The following is a 26,187-nucleotide window of genomic DNA, read 5'->3' on the forward strand; positions in this document are numbered from 1 at the left end:
TGAGGTCCTGTATGTCTCCACCATCACATCTTTGTATAGATTCTTCTGGGAAGGATCCAGCAAACCCACTCTTCCAGAGTGAAAAGTCAGACATGTACATTATCATAGGCCACTGCATTCCCATCTCACCCATGTTCTCCGCTCAGCTTCCTGCAGCAGCATACAAAACCACTGGCACAAGCTAGGTGTCTTTTAAGCCCATTTGATCTATGGTGTACTTTTTGGTTTGTTGAGACAGGGTTTGTCTGTGCAATAGCCCCAGCTGTCCTAGAACTAGCTCTGTAGACCAGGCTGGCCTCAGAATCTTTGTCTCCTGAGTGCTAGGATTAAAGGTGTGCACCACCACTGCCTGGCTATGGTATGCTTTTAACTTTGAGGTTTCTTGACTTACTTTGTTGTGGATAATTTTTCTATTGATGAAAATGGAGTATTAAAGTCACTCACTATTGTATGTAGGTTTTTCTCTTTATGTTCAGTAGTTTTAATGAAATTGGATATACCACACAGCAGTGGTGGCATACGTGTGTTTAATCCCAGTACAAGCAGGTGGATCTCTCAGTTTGGGGCCAGCCTGGTCAACAGAGTGAGTTTCAGGGCACACAGAGGAAACCTGTCAAGAAAAAACAAACAAAAAAGAGAAGAAAATAAAAAGAAAGAAATTGTATATGCCAGTGCTTAGTGTAGAGATAATTATGAAGTCATTTTGTCTTGACACATTGTTTCCTTTACTGATACATATTAAACTTTAGTTTTCTGAGCAATTTTTGCTTGTCTAAGTATATCTGATTTTGTATTGATTTTTTTGGAGTTGGTAACTGATGCAGTCATTTTGGTAGAAGTTATCTTATATAGGATTTGAAATGTACCATTCTTTTCTTTCCTGATTCTCAGGGCTTCTGCTGATAGGTCTGTCTGAGATTAAGTCTTATGAGTTTGACTTTGAGTTGTCATTTTTGTCTTGCAACTTTTTTATTATAGTCTTTATTATCATCTAGCTTTCATTGTATATTTTCATACATAGATATAATGTATGTTGATCATACTCAATCTCCTGTTACCCTATTTTCTTGCTCCCATTTCTGATCTCTTCCCAGCTAGTCTTCCTACATTTTTTTGTATATGTGAACAAGTGAATTTAACTAAAGTTACTTAAAGTACATAGGCGACTTACCAGTGACTATCTATGCACATTAATGAAAATGTCCCTCATTTTCCCAGTCATCATTAACTACCTATAGAACCTCTTTACATTTTTAATAGTTTCTATTTTTAGAGCTGGGCATTTAACTATTTACTGTGTAGAGAGGTTCTTTGTGGATCATGTATGTTCGGTTTCAAAATGCCTTTTGTGCTTAGATGCTCTCTTCTTTCCAGAAAAACAAGATTCCATATATAATTGTATTGGCCATGTTTTCTGTGTCCTTAGTGTTTAATTTCAGATGCTTGTATGCAATGTAATTTTTATTTTAGTTAATATTTTAGAGAAGGGCTAATGTAGCCCAAATGGTTCTGACTTCATTCACTTTTCAAAATCTAGGATCACAAGTATGTGCCAGCATGCCTCATATTATCCTATGAATTTATTCTTCATTTTGTTTTGTTTCCTTCCTTTGTCTTTTCTTTTTTCCTGCCTTCCTCTTTTGGCTTGCTGTTAGGAATTGAACCTAGAACCTTGGATATGCTAGGCACATGCTCTACCACTAAGCCATATCCCTGACTCATCCCATGGATTTTTTTTAAGTTGTTAGGCTAAGTTTGTGGTTTTTAAATCAGTGAATGTTTTGCCTGCGTGTATGTATATGTGTGTCTAGTGCCCAGGGAGGTCAGAAGAGGCTGTTGGGTACCTTGGAACTGGTTAATATAAAAACCATGGTGTGGGTGGTGGCAACTGAACCCGTGTCTTAAAAAGAGAGCAACAAGTACTTTTAACCACTCAGTGATCTCTCTAGTCTATTCCCTGAATTCTCTTTTATTTTTACTTTATTCCATGGATTCTTAATTTGGCTTTTTGGTCATGCTAGTCTATTTAATTTCTTTTTTGATATGTGATAGATTTTTGTCATCTCTGGCATTGTGTTTTTTGCTTGATTTAGTCTATTTTTTAATTTAATATTTTTCAGATTAATGTGTATGAGTGTTTTGCCTTCATGTTTATCATGTGTGCCTCCTGATGCTTGCAGATGTCAGATGATGGCATTGGATCCCCTAGAACTGGAGTTAAGGAATAGTTGTGAGTCACCATGTGGATGAATGTTAGGACTGGAACCTGGTTTTCTGCAAGAAGCAACAAGTGCTCTTAACCACCTCAGTTATAGCCAGCTCCTTGATTTTAGCCAGCGCACTTTCCACTGTGGTTTTCATTTGATTTATTTTGTTTTTCACTCTTATTATCATTTCTGTTTTTTCTCCTTCTCTTTCTTTCCTTCCCAGGCTCCTTGCTGAACTTCTCATTAGTGTTGCTAATTTCACATCTGTCTTTCAGGTTTTTGAAATCTGGATCCATAATTGACTTCCTTAGCTAATTTATCTGCTTATTAGTTGTTGAAAATAATTTTTACAGACATACTTTTGAATTCTTTGTTCAGTATTGGAGCTACCTCAGTATCTTTGGATTTGTTAATTGAAGAGTTAAGTTCTTTAGTATGTGTCATGTTGCCTTCCTTTTTCATTGTTCTTTATGCACCCACCTGTATGGATTATCTCTTCCAGTTGTATTGGGGGAAATTTCTTACTGAGAAACCGTCTCTTGAGGAGTCAGTCTCAATTATCATTCAGAGAAGACCAAACAAGGTGCTGTAACACAAAATCAAACCTGATACGGGAATACACTTAAAATTGATTAATGCCAACTAGTATAATACCAATGACCATAGAACAGGATAAACTATCACCTTAAATTTTATTTAGGATAAAAGTATAAATGTCAAAAGAAAGCTGAACCAAAATTGAAAGAAAAAGAGGAAAGATGAATGTTAGGAAGACAAAAAAAGAACAAGAGGGGAAAAGTATTGCACATTAAAGAGAAATGCACAAACAAAATTGCCTAAACGTAAGAAGAACAAAAAAAAGTTTTGGTGGGAGGGAGATTTACAGTATTATATGGCTTTTGAAATCTGTTCTGTGGATATATTTTTGTGCTTAGTTTTCTTTAATAATAAGCAAAACAATTCAACAAATATTTACCTATTTTTCAGTTTTTTAAAAAAGACTCAATATGGCAGTTTAATACTTAAATGCCAGCACTCAAAAAGCTGAGGCTGGAGGATCTGGAGTTCAAGACCAGCCTGGACTGACTACACAGTGAGCTCAAGGCCATCTGAACTGTATAGCAAGACAATCCCCTCCCTCTACATAAAGTAAAACTAATTAATCATAATAAAAGGAAATAGTTGGGAAAAAGGGAGCGGGGAATTAAATGGCAGAGTACCAGCGCCTTTTTTTCTGGATACTCTAATATTGGAGTCTTCCAGGTAGAAGGGGTGGTCGCCTGAAGTCAGAGTCTCTTCTTTTTCCTATTGTTTAGGAGGGCACTGAGTCTGGAGCTGTCTTCATTTTAGGAGCTTCCCTTCTTTGCATACCAGAAACCTCTGCTGGCTATTCTTAGATTTGCAGCCTGGGGGCCATGCAGGTTGTCCCATACTCCAGAGACTCCCCAGGTTGTACACCCTGGATTGACCATTTTCAAGTCAAAGGGTGTCTCTTAAATGCATTGGGGAGTCAAGAATGCACAGTACTGATGTTTATACTGGAAGACTATCGTGTCTCAGTGCTTTGAATACTGTACTAAACATCCTTCAGGAAGGAGGAGGCTGCAGAAGTTGAGAACTCTGAACCTGAGCTCGAGTTCTAAGTCCCACTAACAGAGAACCTGGCAAGGGGTCTATTATTACCATCAACCGCCAGACCCTTCAATATCCAAGCTTCCTGCTGCTCGAACTCAGCATGTCCACATAAGGCTCTCCTGATATTCACAACTGCCCTCCACTGTATTCTCCTACCAACAGGTTGTGGCATGTTATTTGTTCCCTAGGCCCTTTGACTTGGGATTGTTCCACAATAGTTCATGCCTTAAATAGTAGGCCCCCTCAAAATGGCACCCAAATCACAGCCCTTCAAGACATGAGTGAGAACATGGACCTCATCTCCATCCTCATCACATAGGTAAAGCCATTAGCCAGATTTAACTGGCTGAGAGTTAAAGCTGAGAATATAACCCTCTGCTTCGTGGGTAGAATTGCCAATCACTTTATCAGGGCTTCCTGGCCTAACTTTGGAGGCAGCTTCTGTGTTGGGTCTTGTCCATACCCTGTCCCTCCTCACCAGGGAGTCCTAAAGTTTTTTGAATATAGGGGAAGGGAACCTTAGCAGAAATGCAGATGTGGGCCTAGGAAGTAAAGGCAGGCAGTCCAGAACTGTGTGAATATTGGTTAAATGTTTTTTTTCTGTGTGTTTATGTCTGTTAATTATCAGTGTTCAATAATCTTAATTATAAGCTTAGTGGAAGCTACCCATTTATTTTTTTAAAACATGATTTATTTATCTTTATCTTATGTGCACTTCTGTTTTGCTTGCATGTATGTTTGTGTTATAGTGTCAGATCTTAGATTTATAGACATTTAGCTGTCATGTGGGTGCTGGGAATTGAACCCCAGTCCTCTGGTAGAGCAGTCGGTGCTCTTAACCACTGATCCATCTGTCCACCAGCCCCCTCCCCCAATATTCCAAATAAAGTTAGAGGCCCAGAAGAGACTAATTGGAAAATAGAATCAAACCTCATGGATGCTAGAAAGGGCAGTAATCCCCCATTCTTCTTAGCAATATTGTTGAAATATTCATGTACACTTCATGGGACTTTTAGTATACTTAGAGCTCACTTCATGGGACTTTTAGTATACTTATAGCTAACTTTAGAATATTTTAGTCATCCCCAAAAGAAATTTTATACCCACTAGCATTCATTATTGATCTATGTTATAGCAGGTTTTTACTTTATTGTCATATATACCATATATTATCAGTTCATTGATGGACAGTGTGGTTGTTTTTTATTCTCAACTATTGTGAATATAGCTGGGAACATCTGTCCAAGTGCGAACATACATTTAGATTTCTCTTGCATATATACCTGTGAGTATAATGGCTAGGTGATCTGTTTCATCTTTTGACATATTTAATACTACTTCACAGTCCTACCAACAGTGTGTAAGGGTTCTGTCTTCTCCATATTCTCCCCAATTTGTTTCTTTTTTTTGTCTAGCCATCCTAGTGAGTGTGAAGTGAGATTTCACTGTAGTTTTGACTTGTTTGTCTTTATGTTGGGGGTCTTTTCATCTGTCTTTAGCAAAAGTGTCTGTTAAGATCCTTTGTCCATTTTATAATTGCATTATCTTTTCTTATTGTTGAATTACAAGAGTTATTTGTATAGTTTGGATATAAGTCCCTTTTTATACATTATGATTTGCAAGAATTCCCCCCCCCGTAACTTTGTTTATGGTATTTCTACTATGGATCCCTCCCTCCCTCCCTCCCTTCCTCCCTTCCTTCCTTTCTTCCTTCCATTCAGGTTGATTTTAAACTTGCTATGTACCTGAGAATGGTCTGACCTCCTGGTTCTCCTACCTCCATTTCCCAAAGTTCCAAGTGCATACATAAATTACCATATATCAAACCAAATGTGAGTTCTTCTTTTTTTTTGTGACAGGATCTCATTATGTATCCCTGGCTCATCTGGAAATCAATATGTAGACTAGGTTGGCCTTAATCTCACAGATTTATGTGTGTCTCTGCCTCCAGATTAAAAGTATATGCCAAAATACCTGGCCAAATGTAAATTCTAAAACATAATCTTGGGTGGTAATGGTTTGGTGTACTGATTTAAGTTCTCATAATTTCTCTTTCATGCATATTGTAGAGGTGTCTCTACTGACTACCAGAAGATCTGAGTTTAGCTGCATATTCTCAAACATGTTATATACATGCTTTGGGCCCCATTCTCCAACTCAAGTTGGAAGCTATTGTTAGCATAAGTTTTTTTTCTAGATCTCTAGTTCCAGTAGAAACATGTGGTTTCAAGCCCTTGTTCCTAGGGTCAAGTGTTTGAGAATAGCATTCCAGGAACTGTGATTTGGAGATGACTAATGAGCTTGCTTTTGAGATTGGTACCTCAAGTCCTGTTTATCAGCCCTTTTCTGAAATTAGGACTCCCAAGGAAAAGGGTCTATTTACCCACCACTTAGGGTATAAATTGTATTTGTTTGAGACAGTTTCACTGTATAGCCATGGCTAATATGGAACTCACAGAGATAGTCCTGTCTCTGCTCCAAATGAGTGCTGGGATTAAGGTGTTATAGTCCATTCTTTGATATGTTAGTGCTGTTGGCTCTCAATCAGTTTACTTTTCTCCTGATTCCTAACTGGAATAGCCTGAAGTGAGTAATTTAGAGATTAGAGCATTTCAAGAAAGAGCCAGGAGAAGGCATAGCTGCAGGGCTTTGGGACGGCACAGATAGAAGTGTGTGCTTTCATGGGGGTGGAGTTGCCTCAGGGGAAACCATGTGTAGGGAAGACCAAAATAGTGCAAGGCAGGGAGATATGATATGGCCAGTTCTTAGTGTTGTCTTGAGTGTCTCTACCCGCTAGACCTGAATTGGCATTGTCAGGTGGAAGCATTTTACTACAAACTACTGTTTTTGTTTTCGTTTTTTGAGACAGGGTTTCTCTGTGTAGTCCTGGCTGTCCTGGCACTCACTCTGTAGACTAGACTGGCTTCCAGCTCAAGAGATCTGCCTGCATCTGTGTGCCACCATCCCCCACCTTAAATAACCATTTTTAATTGTGCATAGCTTTCATATTTCTCTTCATTTTCTTAAAAAATCAAATATGATTCCACCATAGAATATATCCAGAAATGTTATTTTATGTTGGATGTATATTTTCTGATGCTGTCTACACAAAATTATTCAACTTTGATAATTAGTTTAAAATTATAATTGTTATAAAACTACAAATTACCAATTATATTTTATTATAGTTTAAAAATGATTTTGCTTTAAAGAATATTGCTCTGTGCCCAGTTATAAGTTATAACTGTATGGAAATGTTTTAAAAATCAGTAGCCTCTATCAGTTGATGTCTTTTTTTGTTGTTGTTGTTGTTGTTTTTTTTGGTTTTTCGAGACAGGGTTTCTCTGTGGCTTTGGAGGCTGTCCTGGAACTCGCTCTGTAGACCAGGCCGGCCTCGAACTCACAGAGATCCGCCTGCCTCTGCCTCCCGAGTGCTGGGATTAAAGGCGTGCGCCACCAACGCCTGGCTTCAGTTGATGTCTTAGTTGAAGGTTATGAACTTAGCATGGTGTAAGGCTCTGGGTTCTGTTTTCAGTGCCACATAAATACACACATGGTCAGCAGCCCTGCTTCATAAACTGTAAATATTTTTATTATACTGTGTAATATAATACAGTCAGAAAACACAATTATTTTGTTTTGGTTTGGCTTTTGGTTTTTTGACACAGGGTTTCTCTGTGTAGCTTTGGAACCTATCCTGTCACTTGCTCTGTAGACCAGGTTTTACTGGAACTAGTTCTTGTAGACCAGCTTGGTCTCAAACTCACAGAGAGATTCGCCTGCCTCTGCCTCCCGAGTGCTGGGATTAAAGGTGTGCGCCACCAACGCCCGGCCAACACTATTGTTTTGAACTAATTTGTTGCATTGGTGTTGATTTATAAAATATTATAAAGCTTTTTTAGTCCCTTCAGCTTTTTACCTTATTAATTTCATTTATATTTTATTTATGTAGATGGTATCAGTGGTATCTTCACCCATTTTAAATATTACAAATTCATAAGAGGTGGTAGACCATTTCTGTGATTCATAAAGAACACCAGGCTGAGCATGGTGGCTCAGACCTATAATCTCCTACACAATATGGAGACTTAATGTGAATTATAAATGCTTGGCCAATAACTCAGGCTTGTTACTGCCTAACTTTTAAATGTAAATTAACTCATATTTCTTATCTATGCCTTGTCATGTGACTCATAGTTTGTTACCTCATTTTCTACACATGCTGCTTTCTCAGTGACTGACTGGCATCTCCTCTGACTCCACCCTTCTTCCCATCATTCTCCTAGTTTGGTTGTTCCACGTATAATTCCTGCTTTGCTACCAGCCAATCAGCTTTTTTAAAATTTTGTTTTGTTCTTTTCAAGACAAGGTTTCTTTGTGTAGCTTTGGAAGCTGTCCTGGAACTCACTCTGTAGACCAGGCTGACCTCTAACTCACAGAGATCCGCCTGCCTCTGCCTCCTGAGTGCTCCCTCTACCACCACCACCCGGCCCAATCAGCTTTTTATTAAACCAATCTGAGTGACAAATTTTCACTCAGTATAAAGGGTGTTCCACAGCAGAGAAACTAATGTTCTTATTTGATAAAATAATACAGAGGGTTGATACCTGTTGGAAGGCAGGCCTTTTGAGGCATATCATTGGGCAAGACGTTTCTTTCGCCATCCTCAACCTGAGTGGTATTTACTGTGTTTTGAATTACTGGGTTTCATTATTATGCTTTATTGGGGATTAAAGGACAAGTTAAAAGAAGTACCACAAAACACTTAGACTGAGTATATTGTCAGCCTTGCAGGTTTGACTGTAGTAATTGTCTATGTTCTCCTCTCATCTGGGCTTTGAAAATGAGGTATACAAAAGAAGTTTCCATGTAATGGTGAACAGTTCATTGTTTTATCTGAGACAGGGGTTCTCTGTAGCTTTGGAGGCTGTCCTGGAACTAGCTCTTGTAGACCAGGCTGGCTTCGAACTCACGGAGATCCACCTGCCTCTGCCTCCCAAGTACTGGGGTTAAAGGCATACGCCACCACCTGGCATAATGGTGAATAGTTTTTAAGTGCTTCTTGAAAAACATGAACTCTTTGCTGTCAGAACAAAAAGAAAATCTTTAAAATAAAAATTACATTAATAATCTTTTGGGCTATAAATAAAATTTGTATATTAAACTTTTTCCTTCATTTTTCAACTAATTAAGAAAATCTCTAAAAGTTGACTTATTAAACTTGATAGAAATAACTCAGATAACTGATGTGATTGTTCTTTTATTAGATAGAGTAACCTTTTTAATGGGATTTTGAATTATTTGTTCTGTTTTTTTAGATATGTCTTTTACAAATCAACTAAAAAATGACATTTTTTCTATTACAGCTACTATTAATTGATGCTATGATTCAGTTCCAAACTTTGTAGAATTATCTTTTCTTCTATATTCAGACCTTTCTTTGTACTCATTGAACAATCATTTTGTGAAAATATTCAGATTGAAAAATAATTTTTAATTCTTAACTGTTCAGCTTCCATAGAGACTGCACTTCCAGCTCTCATTGTTCCCATCTTGGAGCCTTGCGGTAATTCAGAGTGCCTACACATTTTTGTAGATTTGCATTCTGGAATGTTCCAGTTGATGCTTTATGGACTTGGTAAGTTGCAAAATGTAGTCATTCAGTGTAAGAATTCGTGTATGTCTGTCTGCTTTTATGAATAAACATAAACAACATAAAAACAAAAAAACCAAAAGCAAACAAAAAGTGATATTTGTAAGAACTATATTAGCAGCTCATGGAAAACAGGACTTTGAATCACATATCTGATAGATAATGGCATATGACAGAGGTTTGTTTTTTAAAGCTCCCCTCAACACACCCATTTAAAATGAAAACATTACTTTTGTTTCTCAGGATACCACAGATAGTTCCACATAACAACAGGCAATCCCAAGGAAGCACTGAAATTATATCGTCTGGTTAATACTCTTTATCCTTCTCTCATCATTATCCATTCCAAAATAATCTCTAGGGTAGCCACATCCTCACCAGCTGCAGAAAAATCTTCCTTTCTCCATCTCTTCCCTCATATACCAGTGAACATGGGCACATTTGGCATGCGTTTGATCAGACATGATCCAAATAAGTCCTGGCATCAGCAATGGCTGTGGTGTGGGTTAGCTTACCCACAGCTTACTATACTTTGGCCAGGTCCATCAGCTACCTCAGTAGGAGGTGGCTGACCTTGAAGCTAGTGAGTCTACCACACCAGCACCTCTAGCTGGGAGGATAGGCTTGTGGCCCACTGCTGACTTGTAATAGCTGGCTACAGCCATGCCCCAGCCATGGCTGCACCACCCCATGTACCTTTGGTAGCCTTTCCCATCTCAGTCTTTTCTTTGTCTATTTTCTTAATCATTAACAGCAAATACTCAGAAAAGCACATGTAAACAAAAAGGGGTAGAACATAATTTTTTGTACATAAAGGTCAAGATGCTATAACAAGATACAGTAGAAATGTATTTTCTCAAAGTGTAGTTAGTTTTAGTGTGGGCTTCACTCCTGACTGCTCCCACAGGGATGCATACTGTCCATTCCTGTAGAGCAAAAATGGTTCTCAACCTTCCTAATGCTGCAACCCTTTAACACAGTTCCTCATGTTGTAGCAACTGCCACAGCCATAAAATTGTTTTCATCACTACTTCATAACTGTAATTTTGCCACTGTTATGAATTATAATGTAAATACCTGATATGCAGGATATCTGATAGTGACCCAATGTGAAAAGGGTTGTGATCCACAGGTTGAGAACTGCTCATAGAGATACTAGTTGTCCTGATTATCCTTTCTTCATGACCCCTTCCGAAACTAGCTGCCTCACAAAAGCCACCTTTGGAACAGTGATGCAGTAGAGATAAGGACTTCAGTATAAGAATTGAGAGGTGGGGGCATGGCATAGTACACCATAATGGCTTTTTATTTGTCTATAGTTTTTTCTAGATTTTGATCCAGTTAGTTAAAATTACTTTGTGCCTTCTTTTTTGCTTAGTGTTTTACATACTTTCTGCTGTTGCTAAAAAATTGGACTACATTTAGCAAGCCAGTTGTTTAGACAACGGGTCTTCCTTATGTGTATGCTTGGTCATTTGTATGCTGTAAAAAGCAGTATTTCAATAAGCCGTGGTTTCTTTTTGGTTAGACTATGGTTCTAAGTCTAGCAATTTTATGAGTTTTATGTGCTTATAAGATACAAATGCAATTTAGCTCTTAAAATAGTTAAAACTCTTAATGTGTCAAGCACTGTTTATATATTTGCTACTTGCTCTTGCCAAAGGAGTATGTAGGAGGAAAAGCACGTTGATTGATAGCATGGGTTTCTGCCTTTAAAAAATTCATTTAAATTATTGCTACATGGATAAAGACTTTGCTTGTAAGCAGTGAATTAATGAATTGTTTATTTTATAGACCAGACCACTCTGGAGGACATGGAAAAGTGTGTAAATGATGACATGAAGCGGATCATCCCTTGGATTCAGCAACTTAAGTAAGCTTACTTAATTTAGCTCAAGACTAAAAAGCGAAACCTATCTTGACAGGATTTATTTTCTTCTCCATCATTAATCTTAATCTGTCACTGTCCTTAAAATTCATGACATGAAATCTGAGCATCTTTTGGTGCCTTGGCCTCTAAAATGCCTTGGAATACATCCAGTACTATCCCCACTCATATCAGATTCCCCTCTAGATCCAATGGTAGTCAGAGGGGCATGGCACTAAACTATCATTCCTTGCCAGATTTTCTTAGAACACACAATTCAAACATCACTTAATAAATATTTGTACCGTGTCCTCTAGTAGAATGCTATTTGTTCTTATCCAGAATCTTTGTGGTATTAGTCTCTCAACGGACAGAATCAAAACAGTTGTTCCATTTTCTCTAACATTGCCATTTAGTTTGTTTCAAAATCACCCTGTTAACAGAACCAGAGATTATCTGGGCTATCATTAGCACTCTGGCTACACTGATGTTCCATTCTAACACCACCCCACAGGCAGGGTTTCTCTCTGGGATTCAAGTTGTGGGCCACCATCATCGAGCTCAAAACAGTTTTTTTTTTGTTTTTTTTTTTCTTGGTTTTTCAAGACAGGGTTTCTCCGTATAACAGCCCTAGCTATTCTATAGTTAGCACTGTAGCCCAGAATGGCCTCAAACTCAATAGAGATTAGCCTGCCTTTCCTCCCAAATTCTGGGATTAAAGGTGTGTGCCACCACTCCCTCACTTAAAGAATTCTCTTTTTTTGTTTGTTTTTGTTTTGTTTTTCGAGACAGGGTTTCTCTGTTTTGTTTTGGAGGCTGTCCTGGAACTCACTCTGTAGACCAGGCTGTCCTCGAACTCACAGAGATCTGCCTGCCTCTGCCTCCTGAGTGCTGGGATTAAAGGCGTGCACCACCAATGCCCGGCCACTCAAAGAATTCTTATTATTCATTTATTTTTATTTTTGATACAGGGTCTCATATAACCTAGGCCTGCCTCAGAGTTACTACTATGTAGCTGAGACAGGCTTTGAACTCCTGATGCTTCTTCTTCTACTTCTCAACTACTGGGATTAAGATATGAACCACCATGTCCAACTTAAAACCTTTAAAATGTTTTTAAGATTCCATGGAATAAAAACTAGTTTCAGAGATAAAAACTGAAATTGTCAAGGCAAGCATTGTCATGTACCTACAATCTTTAATACCAGTACTTAGGATATTGAGGCAGGATGCTTGCCATGAGTACCACATATATATGATCAAGAAGAGTGGTACAGAGCAAGCCTCCAGGCTGTTAAATGGAAAAAAAAGAAGGGGAAGATTGTTCAATGGAATTGTGTGTGTGTGTGTGTGTGTGTGTGTGTGTGTGTGTGTGTGTGTGTGTGTGTGTTTTCAGCATCTTCTTTTGCTACTTCTGGTTTCTATCCTTTTTTTAATTTTATTTTCCAGTTTAAATTTAGATAAGAAACAAGGTTGCTTCACAAGTCAGTTCCAGGTCCCTCTCCCTTTCCCTCCCCTCCTCCCGTGCCCTCCCCCCAACCCCCCCCCCCCGTTATCCCCTCATTCCCCCAGGGAGGGTGAGGCCCTCCATGGGGGTGTCCATAGTCTGTCATTTCATATAGGGCAGGGCCTAGACCCTTCCCCAAGAGTTCAGGGTGAGAGTGCACCTCACATTGTTCTATGGGAGTCCAAAGACCGTGTGTATACTTGGGATGGGTACTGATCTGCTGCCCAAGGCTCAATAGATTACCTAGGCCTCCTCACTGACACCCAGATTCAGGGGGTCTTGATCAGTCCCATGCTGGATTCCCAGGTTGATGCCTGGGATTCAAGAGTTAACCTTTGTCTGGTAGTCCTGAAAACAGCTTGGTATTGGCACAAAAATAGACAGGTAGACCAATGGAATCGAATTGAAAACCCGGGTATTAACCCACACACGTACGAACATCTGATCTTTGATAAAGAAGGTAAAAATATACAATGGAATAAAGAAAGCATCTTCAACAAATGGTGCTGGCATAACTGGAGACTGCCATGTAGACGAATGCGGATCGATCCATGTTTATCGCCATGCACAAAACTTAAGTCCAAATGGATCAAAGACCTCAACATAAATCCAGCCATACTGAACCTCTTAGAAGAGAAAGTGGGTGGTACCCTTGAACGAATTGGTACAGGAGACAGCTTCCTGAACATAACACCAGTAGCACAGACACTGAGATCAACAATTAATAAATGGGACCTCCTGAAACTGAGAAGCTTCTGTAAGGCAAAGGACACAGTCAGCAAGACAAAAAGGCAGCCCACAGAATGGGAAATAATATTCACTAACCCCCCATCTGACAGAGGGTTGATCTCCAAAATTTACAAAGAACTCAAGAAGCAAGTCTCCAAAACATCAAAGGACCCAATTAAAAAGTGGGCTGCAGAACTAAATAGAGAGTTTTCAATAGAGGAGTCTAAAATGGCTGAGAGGCACTTGAGAAAGTGCTCAACATCCTTAGCCATCCGGGAAATGCAAATCAAAACAACTCTGAGATACCATCTCACTCCTGTCAGAATGGTTTCTATCCTTTTGGGGGAGGGCACAACATTTAAGTAGCCCAGCCTGCAATACTCTGATTAGTCAAGGGTGACCTCACACTTCTGATCTTTCAATATCTAACAAGTGCTGGAATTCCATTCTTTTTTTTATGTAGTGCTAGGGATAGAACCAAGGGTTTTGGGCATGCCTAGCAAGTACCATGCTATATCCCAAACCCCTAGTTTTATAAAAATTCATCATCAAGTAATTTTATTAACACTAGAGGATAATTTTATTATTCAATAGATAGATTTATGTATGAGCTGTTTCATTGCAATCTATGTAACAGTTTTTAAGATTCTAGTTTCATGTTTGTACATTTATGAACAAACACAAGTTTTAATATGCTTAGTAATTCATGTCCTCTTTAATTTGAGGTTGTTTATCACTGTTGTAGGTATAAGAAGTAGTACTATCTAAAACCAAAATGCAAAATCCTGCAAAGCATTTACTTATCAAATGTATGTCTATAACTCACATAATTTTGTAAGTTCTGATTTTACTTACGATAGTGCTTCTCAAATGATTCATTATAAATAGCCAGGTCATTAGTAATCTATCAGGAGATGACTAATTTGTAGAAACTTTTTGAGCTATTGTTTTCCTTACTTATTTTTGCAGGATCTCAGTGTGTAGCCCTATCTGGTCTGCTGCTCACAGATCCTCCAACCTTTGCATCCCATGTGTTGGGATTAAAGGTGTGTGCGACCATATCCAGCTGAGATGCTATTTTTAAAACTTAGTTATTTTTATTTTATGTGTATTGATGTTTTTCCTGCATGTATGTTTATGTGAGTGTGTCAGATCTTGGAGTTACAGACAGTTGTGAGCTGCCATGTGGGTGTTAAGAATTGAACTTGGGTCCTCAGGAAGAGTAGTCAGTGCTCTTAAACGCTGAGCCATCTCTCAGCCCTCTAAGGTGCTATTTAAATGTGATAAAATGAACTGACTCTAAGCATACAATCAACCAATTTTCATTAAATTTACTACGTTTCACAACTGTTGCCCCAATCTAGTTGTAAAATGTTTATTTAGCATCATTCTGTTGTCCATGTACAGTTAATCATTGCTAGCCCTAGGTAACCACAAATTATTTCTGGAAATTTAGTGTTTTGGACTTACTATATAAATAGAAGCATAAACTATGTGATTTCTGACTGGCTTCTTCCACTTATATTTTCAAGGTTTATGTTATAGCATGTACTGGTATTTTATCCTTATATAATATTCCACTGAATGAATGTACCATATTTTCTTTATTCTATAGTAACTTGGGGTTGTAGTAAATGGGGTTGTTATACTTCTTTACTGATGTGAATAACTACAGTCCTGTGTGATCTTTTCCTTTTCTCTTGACCAAACGGTGGAATTACTGAGTAAAAATTATGTTTGACTTTTGAAAGAATTTTTCAACCTGTTTTCCAACTTAGGTGTGTCACTTTGCTATTCAGTCAACATATGAGGGTTTCTGTTTTTGTATGTTTTTTACACTTGTTAGTATCTTTGGTGGTAAGAGGTACCTCATGGAAATCTTAGCGTACTTTGCCTTAATGGTTAATGATATTGAGCAGCTGGTTTACAGGCTATTTTTGTATTATGCAACAAAACAGATTCTAATAAAAGAAACAACTGGGTGTGGTGGCACATGCCTCTTGGCATGAGTCAGGAATATCACTGAGTATGAGTTCAACCTGGTCTCCAAAGTGAGTTCCAGGTCAATCAGAGGTACATATTGGGGATCCTAATCCCTAAAAGACCAACCCTAAAAACAAAACCTAAAACAGGCACATATAAAATGTAAACCCCAACTTTTTAATTATTAGAATCAACAGATATAAAGTTACATATACTCCAATAAAACCAAACAAACATAACCTAGGGAATAATTACAGAAGCTGGACATTTTTTCATTGAAATGTTTATAGGAAATTTGTATAAAGCTCACACAGAAATTTTTTTTTCTACAGCATCATACGAAAACTCAAGGGTGAAATAGTAAGCTAGGAATATGAATAAGACTCTTGTTCCAGCCCAGCCCTCAGAATGTTGAGAATAGGGGATTGTGAATGGGATGCTTAGTAAGACTTTGTCCCAGGGGAAAAAAAGAAATAGTAATTCCACGTGTATTTTAAAAGACTACTTGTGTATTAATATTTATTATTTTGAGTTTTGTTTTTTAAGACAGGTTTTGTCTATATAACAGTCCTAGCTGTAGACCAGGCTGACTTTGAACTCACAGAAATTTGCTTGGTAGCCTCTGCCTTCTGAGTGCTGGAATTAACGTCTCGCACCACCACTGTTCAGCTATTTAGGATTTTTAAAGTGACAGTGAGCTTGTTTTTCATTTGTGCCTTACATAGGTGAGCTGATGTAACTAATCAGAGAGAGAGGGAGTGAGTGAAGGAGGGAGGGAGAGAGGGAATATTTGGAGACAATATGTGTTTCTTTCTTTTTCTTTTTTCTTTTTTTTTTTTTGGTTTTTCAAGACAGGATTTCTCTGTATTGTTCTGAAGGCTGAAGGCTGTCCTGGAACTCACTATTTAGACCAGGCTGGCCTCAAACTCACAGAGATCCTCCTGCCTTTGCCTCCAGAGTGCTGGGTTAGAGGCGTGCACCAACAATGTCCGGCGACAATATGTGTTTCTTAATTGCTCCTCTGTTTTTCTTTTAAGAACTTTAGTAGACTTAACAGTCTCAAATAATTTGGGTTGGCATAGATATCCACTTACAACTTTTACCCAAAATGAAGCAAATGATATACTTTTAACATTATTTCTTCAGTTGATCCTTTAAAGTTGTAATTAAATGTTAGATAGGTTTTAATGATGAAAACAATATTTCCAGGACTCTGCAGCCAGAGACATTCAGAGGCCAGTCTGATCTACATAGTGAGTTGTAGGCCCACCATGCTACATGGTCAGAATATGTTTTCAAACAAAAACAAAAAACAAACACAAATCAAAGGAACCTCCCCTCCCCCCACATTTCACTTTTGGTTGAGCTGGCAAACTGTCCTTAGGATGTAATATATTCTACACTTGATCTTAGCTCCCCCTCCAAAAAAAAAGATGTAATATATTCTCGCAGTTTCAATGAACATGGTTAGCACACCATTTGTACCACATGTAGGTCTTGGTAGAGCACTTTTCCCCAAACTAACCTATACCCTATTCAGTAAGTGGAGCCTGTATGCTCTTAATTAGTTAGGCCTTTTTGGCATTGCTATATTGCTGTGAAAGTCCTTGTTTTGTGTTTTGTGCATCAGTAAGAGTGAATCAGTGTGTTATCTCTTGTTCGTATATTAAATTATATGTTATCTTAGCCACAGGATGGCTGCTGGGTGTAGCAAACTCATCAAAATCCAGTGTCTTACTTGAAAAGGAGGGAGGGAGGAGGGCAGTTACACATACTTTTTCTAAAACAGGGCTTATGTCTACAATGATGAGAGCAGAAATAGTGTTTTATGCTTGTTTGTTATTTTATGAGCTCTTTAGATTATTTATTTCATTTTTTAGATTATAATATACCTCCCTCCAAGAACTCCCATTTACCCTTCAAATTCCTGGCCTCTTTTCTCACTAATTGTTATTGTATTCATGTATACATACATGTTCCTAAATATAACCAGTGAAGGCCATATACTTTAAATGTATGTTTTCAGGGCTGATTGTTTGACACTAAGCAGCTGATATGATTTCCCCACATTTTGTGTGTGTATTCCCCCCTCCCAGACAGGGTTTCTCTGTATATCCCTGGATGTCCTGGAATTCACTTTGTAGACTAAGCTTTCCTTCAACTCACAGAGATCTGCAGCCTCTGCCTCCCGTGTGCTGGGATTAAAGACGTATGGTATCATATATCTCCCAGCTTGTTTTAGGTTTCTTATGAAAGATGTTGAGTTTAGGTTTGGGAATCTGGCATTCTGTATGATAAACTAAGCTATACTTTTAGGCTTATAGTTCATTTTTCTTTCCCCCAAATCATATTATTCACAGTGCAGTTTAAATTTCTTATGGTAGAAGTAGAATTAGCAACCAAATATAAGACTATAGAAATGACTTATTGATTTGATCATGTGGCTGTTGACTAAATTTCAGTTATTCTTTAGTTTTTTTTTTAGTTTATAAATCAGTGGCATAGGGTTAACCCCTGATTTAATGATGTGGATTATCTTTTTAAATTAAGGTTTTGGCTTGGACAACAGCGTTGCAAACAATCTATAAAGCATCTGCCTACAATAACCACTGAAACGTTACAGCTTTCTAACTATTCAACACATCCCATTGGAAACCTTTCTAAGAATAAGCTGTTTATTAAACTTACCCGTCTTCCACAGTACTACATTGTAAGTATGCCAAGCATGATTGGGAGTGAACAAGTTGACTAAGTCTGGATGTATTCAGAAAGCTGTCTTGTCTAATTTCATTTGCAAGTGAATTTTGCTTAGTACCTGACTTTCACATAGGGATTTTCAACACAAGGAGTACTAATGAAGGCAGAAAAGTAGTCAGGTCTCTGCTGAGAAATGTAAGGTAGTTTTCATCTCTCACCCTACTGCCTCTACCATAATGAGACCTAGGTTCTTGGGGAGGCTTTATTCATGGTAGACAAGAGAAGCTTGGTTTCTGATTGGAATTAAGTATCTCTTTGGTTAAATGTAAACAATTGAGTGCAATTAACTATAAATAACTATTGTGAAGATTTAGAGGAGTTTGGTGTCATAAATACTTGCTTGGATTTAGGTGACTATGAATCTGTAAGTATAGTATTTACCCCCCCCCCCCCCTTTCTATTTGTTGATCACTTCTATTTTGATGTAAATATATACTATGAAAGTCTGTGCTTTTTAGTATTTGATGAGGTTTTTTATTATTAGGTAGGCGCTGCTGGGGATTGACTCCAGATCTCACACATGCTAGGGAAGCCATTTACCACTGAGCCCTTTTTTTTACTTTTAGAGACAAGGTTTCACTAACTTGTGCAAGTTCCTTGAACACAGCTCTGTAGCAAGGCAGGCCTTGAACTTTTGTGTGTTTTTAATGTTGATGGTTGCCTACATGTATGTTTGTACACAGCATGTTTGTAGAAGCCAGAAGAGGAGGTATGATCTCCTGAGTCTGGAGTTGCAGTTGTTAGCTGCATGTGGGTACTGGGAATTGAACTCAGGTCCTCTGGAAGAAAAGCTAGTGCTCTTAACCTAGAGTTATCTCTCCATCCACAGGTTTTAAACCTAATCTTCCTGCTTTAGCTTCACAAATACCTGGGATTAAAGTCCTGACCTACCACACCTGCCTCAGAACTTTTTTTTGTGTGTGTGTAGTATAGATTTTATAACCTTTGTCTCAGTAAGGATATGGATTTATCCATTAAATGTCCTCATGTTCTATCTTTTTTAGTTCTCATAGTGGGTAAGAGAAAGGCATATCCAGTGTAATTTCTAGGGGGGGGGGAAAAGCAACTGTGTGACCCTGGATAAGGTTTTTTATGTCATTATTTCACAAAAATAAAGACAAGCTATGGCTCCTCATTGGTACTCTTAGGAGGCACATAGGACAGCACTGGCACGGTTAGCCTTCATTTCAGCACTGCTGCTTGTTCACGTTGTACCCAGAGCAATCACATTTTTCAGTTCAAAACTCAGGGTTCATTTCTTGTGTTTATTGTTGCTTTTACTCTTAACGATATTTTTGCCATTGCTATTTTTTAGAAGACAGATTATATACTTAACTAAGAATGGTTCTTTAAAAAATATTGTGGCTTTTTTCTTATAAATCTAATTCAGATGTCTTTTTAAACAACAATTCCAAAGTACACTTGATATAAGATGGAAAATGTACAAGGGTTCTTATTCTTCTTTCTGATTTGGGTTATTTTAGGTTGTAGAAATGCTTGAGGTTCCCAATAAGCCCACTCAGCTATCATACAAGTATTACTTCATGTCTGTGAGTACTGCAGACCGTGAAGACAGCCCTGTTATGGCACTGCTGCTGCAGCAGTTCAAGGACAACATCCAGGACTTGATTTCTTATACAAAGACTGGGAAGCAGACCAGAACTGGTACCAAGCACAAGGTGAGGTCACATAGAAGCACAGGGTTTATTTGTATTAATGGTTTTGCAACTCCCATCCCATTTTATTGTACTTTTTAAATTTTTATTATTACTCTTTTGTTCTTTTTGTTCTTTTTTAACATGGTTTGTCTGCGTAGCCCCAGATATAGACCAGACTAGAGTCCGATTTCAGAGATCTGTCTACCTCTGCCTCCTGAATGCTGAGATTAAAGGCATGCACCACCATGCCTGACTGCCTCTTTTATTTTTGCGGTCTGGTCTTCCTGTATAGATTTGGCTTGTCTCTGACTTGCTATGTTACTAATTCTGTCTTCTAAATTTATATCCTCCCGCCCCTGCCTCCCAAGTGCTAGGTATACAGGCATATGGTACCATGCTTAGTTTTATTATTTTTAAACAGAAAAGAATTAAATGTTCTCTTTAAGGTACAGGGCAGCACTGAAACAGTTACCCACATTTTCTTAAAAATACTTCGTCCTTTTTTGAGAGTAGGGACGGTGTTAGAAATGGAACCCAGAGCTTTGTGCGTTCTAGGCAAGCACGCTTCTACTGGGACACATTCCCAACCCCCCTCTTTTGAACAGTTTTTTGTCATGTTACCTTTCTTTGTAGCCTAGGCTGGCCTCAAATTCATAATCTTTCTGGTTCTGCTTCCTGAGTACTAGAATTACAGATGTGTACTACCACATTTGACCAAATGCTTTTGTTTTAAATTGGTAATTTTCCAGAAAAGAAGTTGTTAAACATAAAATATTTACAAACTACTTGTGTCTGGGTTAGGGTTTGTTCAATACGCTTTCTTTAGAGTCACATTTGTCTGGGTTAGCCCTGAGCTTTCTTGTAGAGCTTCCATTGCTTTCATGGATTGTGTCACTCGTAATTTTTCATACGGTTTCTTAAAATGTTCTTTAAATTTCTAGTTGTCTGATGACCCATGTCCGGTAGAATGCAAGAAAGCCAAACGATCAGGAGAAATGTGTGCCTTCAATAAAGTACTAGCTCATTTTGTCGCTATGTGCGATACCAACATGCCATTTGTAGGACTTCGATTGGAGGTGAGTTGGAAATTTTCAAGTGTTAACTCAAGTTGCATGGCTCTAGCAGGAGAACTGGTCTTAGGTCCACACATTTCTCTTGTTTCCCATTCCATCACCTCAAATTCTTCTTTTTAGATAATGGAAATTAAATTCTTCCCAATGAACGAAAGTAGACAACTGTTAAAAATTAGCATCTTTCCTGGGCAGTGGTGGTGCACCCTTTAATCCCAGCACTCTGGAGGCAGAGGCAGGCAGATTTCAATTAATTGCAAGGTTAGCCTGGTCTACAAAGTGAGTTCCAGGACAGCCATGACTGTTACACAGAAATACCCTGTGTTGAAAAAAAAAGTAAAGAACAAAGAATTAACGTTTTCTACTTCATAGTAGGAACATTGTTTATGTTTATCATAAATGGATAGTTAATAAGGAATGGCTCTTTGAGTTGTTAAAGTAATACGTGTTGTTTGAGTACTAATAACACTGGATCATTTCTGAGAGGTAAATTTGAAAAATATTAGACTAAATATTTACTTTGGTGTTATAGAAGAAGCAGTTGACTAATGCAAAATCAGACTGAAGAGATGGCTGGGCAGTTAAGAGCACTGACTGCTCTTCCAGAGGATCCAGTTCAATTCCCAGCATCCATATGGCAGCTCACCACTATCTATGACTTTACCTCCAGGGTACCAATGCACATAACATAAAAATAAATCATTAAAAAAGAATATGTTGTTGTAATATCTACCATCATTTCCAAATGTGAACATAAAAGGGGATAACCACTCTGCTTTTGTTTTGTTTTTTGAAAAATGGTCTTACATAGTGTAGGCTGCCTTAAACTTGCTATGTAGCTAAGGATAAACTTTACTTCCTTGTGGTTTTAATTTACTTTTCTGTGCTGGGATTACAGTCATACGTCATTGTGCCAGCTGCAACCTCTTTTTTTTCTTTTATTATTATTAGGTTTTTTTTTAATGTGTATGCATTGGTGTCTTGTATAACTCCTAGAATTGGAGTTACAAACAGTTTTTAGCTGGCAGCTCCTTTGCAAAAGCAGCCACTGCTCTTAAATCCTGAGCCATCTCTTCAGCTCCGTAGCTCCATTTTTTTCAACTTGTGTTTTTTATATTTTCAATAGAAGGGATTTGCGGAGGGTAGTAACTAGCCTCTGCTCCTGTATTATATGGAACACTATCCATGCTTCAAATTTACTTAGTGTGTTCTTCCTCTTTGATCTTATCATTTGAATTGATTATAGGAGTGTCACTCAATTATTACCTTGATGGTAAGAAGAGAGTAGATATGTGATTTTGGGGCAATGCAATGCATTGCTGCATAGGCCAGAATTGGCAGAAATATATGCTTTTTTGCAGATGTACATGGGACTGACTGATGCTTGTGCACAGGTATCTTTGTCCTCCTGTGATCCATACATGCTGTACACATGGGAACTTCCTACAGTCCTTGCTTGAATTCATTTAAGCTCTTAAAAACTTAACTATAATCTCTCCTTCAAAATGGTAGATATATTAAAACCAAGACAAACAAATTTCCCATTTACATAATAATGTACACTATGCTGTGAATGACCACCTGTCATTTTATTAGCAGTGTTTCTCTCTTGATAGCAAGTCATTTTTTGAGATGTTCTCACTTTGCTTTTGAGTCTGAACTTCCATTATCAATTAGCTTACTTTGTAAAATTCTCTTCTTTTTGATCCTTAAAGTAGGGTAGACAAACATTTAAATCATTGTTGGAACAGGGTATGTAAAAATCTTGTCATAGAAGACTTGCCTTTGTTTACTGGGGTCAGCCATTGCTTTGCTCTGTTAGAGGACCTTCTGGCATGCCTTCCTATCTTGGAGCTCCACTGAGTGAGTTTTAGCCTACATTTGCCCGACATTAGTTTCATTTTGATCATACGGTAGAATTACAAATAAGACCAGTTGCTGCTTCATTTGGAACTACTTGAACTGATTTTGGATTACTTTTAGCTTGTTGTAAAAATGAGTGGTCTTGTCTCCTGAATTTTGAAGACTTGTCTACTGTGGAGATTTTCTTTAAGCTAAAGAGGCTGAAGCTCCTTTGCCTTGCACTTGCCTTACTATAGGTTCCATGGAAGTCTATTGATAAGAACAGGGTTCATGCCTGATAATTTGTCACTTTGAGAAACACTGGCCCTAGAATACATGGGATGAAAATAGATAAGATGCAGAGAAAAGCTGGTTTCTTTTGTAAAATAAACAGTTTAATACTACAGTTTAATGCCTTTTCTCGTTCCAGTTGTCCAACCTGGAGATACCACATCAAGGAGTGCAAGTAGAAGGTGATGGCTTCAGCCATGCAATTCGCTTATTAAAGTAAGCCCCTATTCTGTGCCTACACTGTAAATGGAGGTGGAGCTTTCCTGTTCTGATTCCCTGGTCCCAAATAATCACACAAAAGCTTAATCACAAAATGCTTGGCCTATAGCTCGGACTTATTACTAATTAGCTTTTATAATTTAAATTAACCCATTTCTATTAATCCGCATTTTGCTGTGTGGTTTATGGCTGTGGCTTGACCTGTCCTCTAGCACTTCTTGTTCCTCTGGCGGCTTCTTCCTGTCTGTATTTTCAGTTTAGCTTTCCCCCTAGCCTTATTCTGACTAGGTATAGGCCAAATCAGTTTTATTATTAACCAGTGAGAGTAATACATATTCACACTGTACAGAAGGGTTATCCACAGTAACACACATTGTAGCCACACTGAAGAACAGTTTCTTTCCTATGAAACAGAGTAAAGCAGAGCTCACACCTGTGTATATATGTGATGGATTTCTATGTAGAATTGCTGAGGTCCAGCGGAGATTCTCTTTAGCCTGTTGAGGTCCAATCCAGCACCAGCTGCATTTTTGGGCATCATTTCTCTGCATCTCTTTCATTTGTTAAACATAATTTACTGTGTTTCAGGCTTGATTTTTTTTGTAAGGCCCTCCAGGATGCTTTGGATTCACATAGCAGGGAGATGTGGAATAGTTTGGATGGACTTTCCCGAGAAAGTGCCAGTTATACTCAGACTGGGAGTGGTGAGAATTAGCCAAAGAACAGGGAAGGTCCTAACTGCTAATGTTAATGGTTGGAGGTAAGAAAAAGCTCAGCATGCTGAACCTAAACGTTCAGCAAGGCAGGAGATAAGGAGAGATGAACATGGAAATGTAAGCTGGAAGGGTTCGAGCCCATAGAGTCTTATGCCATCAGCAATTTAGAACTTCTCCCAATGGCACTAAGAAACTGTCAGAAACTGGAAGCTGGAGCACATTCCTATATCTCAGTTACTTAAGAGGCCGCCCAGAGCATCAAAGACCAGTGTGGACATCATAGTGAGTTGCTCATCTCAAGAAACAAAAACAGGTTCCCTAGAGGTTTAACCTGATTTCTCAGGTTGTTCAATATCACCCAGGGAGTAGCTGTCTAAATTACACTTCTTTAAGTTTTTGAAAGTTTCCAGATAAGGTTAACCCTCTTTGTTCATGAAATGTTTTCCTCAGTTCTTAGTTTATATTATTTAAAACTTTTTATGTGTATAGTTTTTTAATCTGCATGGATGTCTGTGTAGTTCTGGTTGTAATGCCCTTGAAGGAGCTGGAGTTACAGGCGGTTGTGAATGTTATGTGGGTCCTGGGGATTGAATTATGGCTCTCTGGAAAAGTAAACAACGATATTAACTGCTGAACCATCTCTGTTTATCACTCAGCTCTTTATTCTTGTATATTTTACAGTAATAGTTTTATCAGATTCCTTTAGGAGAGATCTGGTTTTATTTTTCTCTGTTCACATAATCATACTGGCATGACCAAAGGTGACCCTGTATCAAAAATCTGACACTAGTAACAAAAACTAAAAATTGACATTGGATATACTTTCAGAGGTCTGCTGTAGTTGAGAATTAAAATTGAAAGTTTTATACTTACCTTTAGTTCTCACTTGGAAATATTCAGGCAGATTTTGTGCTTTCATTTTATAACCAGATGGATCTGATGTTAAAAATCTACCTAATGTGAAAGGAAGATATGTTTGCATTTATATATTCTCGAACTCAACATGAAATGTCCATCTGAATTGGCTGCTTTAGTGCTTCCTCCAGAATGGCTGTGTTATAAGGAATAAGGTTGGGCAAGTCCTCAGTAGTCTCTTTCTTACTTTTTAGGGCAATAGTATGAGACAGATATCACTCTATAGCCCAGGCTAGTCTTGAACATGGTGATCTTCCTCACTAAACTTCCCAATTCCTTGGATTATAGACATAAGCCATTATGCCCAGATAGCATATGTGATTTCTATAAATATCTAAAATATAATTACCTAAGTCAAGTCTTTATAATAGTAATAAAAGATAGATAGTATGCAAAACCGAGCCATGCATGATACCTGGGATTGAACCTAAGGCCTCCTACTTGCTACACAAGAGTTCTATCATCCGAGCTATATCAGAACCATAGTTGGCTAACATTTTATTGTTATTTAAAATGTGAAATGCATTTGTTTGGTACTCCAAATAGGGTCCAAGCACCATCATGACAAATGCACAAGTTGAATGTGGATGGTTCATGCTTGTAATTCCTGTACTTACTAGGTTGAGACAAGTGGAAAGAAGGAGTTCTGTGCCCCCCCTTTTAAGACAGAGACTCTCATGTCTCAAGGTGGACACAAACTTGCTATGTAGCTGAGGATGGCCTTAAACTGATCCTCCTGCTCTTACTTTGCAATTTCTGCGATTATAGATTTGTATCACTGTTCTAAGCTGAATGGAAGTCAGCTTGTGGAATGTCCTTCAAACATAAACTTCTTGTTCTATTAACCCATGCCAGGTAAACACTATGCCTTTAAAAAGGGCAGGGTTGGGGGTTGGGGTGGATATGAAGTACTTAAGTTACTTTTTTTTATACAGTCTACAGGAAACTGGTTACTTTAGCTATAAAATGACCTATTTATGACATGATGCACTCAGTTTTGGTCTCAACTTGTTTACTAAGCACTCATCATTAGTATTAATGCCCAGACACTTGACAATTGGATAGAGAATCATATAGCTCTGTCGTCCTCCTGTGCCCCCCCCAGTGTCTGTCTCTCCATTCATCCTTACATATTAAA

At 38.1% G+C, this 26,187-nt stretch overlaps 1 protein-coding gene across 3 annotated transcripts in view; it reads left to right on the forward strand.

Moving 5' to 3' along the window:
* Med14 (mediator complex subunit 14) overlaps positions 1-26,187 on the forward strand; it is an 84,044-nt gene that overhangs the window by 26,956 nt on the left and 30,901 nt on the right. For all 3 annotated transcript variants that reach the window (XM_021233230.2, XM_005080560.4, XM_013120870.3), the window contains exons 11-16: positions 9,355-9,480; positions 11,290-11,368; positions 18,132-18,291; positions 19,823-20,017; positions 20,938-21,072; positions 23,339-23,415. In XM_021233230.2, coding sequence (XP_021088889.1) covers positions 9,355-9,480; positions 11,290-11,368; positions 18,132-18,291; positions 19,823-20,017; positions 20,938-21,072; positions 23,339-23,415 — 772 coding nt within the window. The remainder of the gene's footprint in view (positions 1-9,354; positions 9,481-11,289; positions 11,369-18,131; positions 18,292-19,822; positions 20,018-20,937; positions 21,073-23,338; positions 23,416-26,187) is intronic.

The sequence above is a fragment of the Mesocricetus auratus genome, unplaced genomic scaffold (genome assembly GCF_017639785.1).
Source record: "Mesocricetus auratus isolate SY011 unplaced genomic scaffold, BCM_Maur_2.0 Super-Scaffold_100033, whole genome shotgun sequence".
Lineage (NCBI taxonomy): Eukaryota > Metazoa > Chordata > Mammalia > Rodentia > Cricetidae > Mesocricetus > Mesocricetus auratus.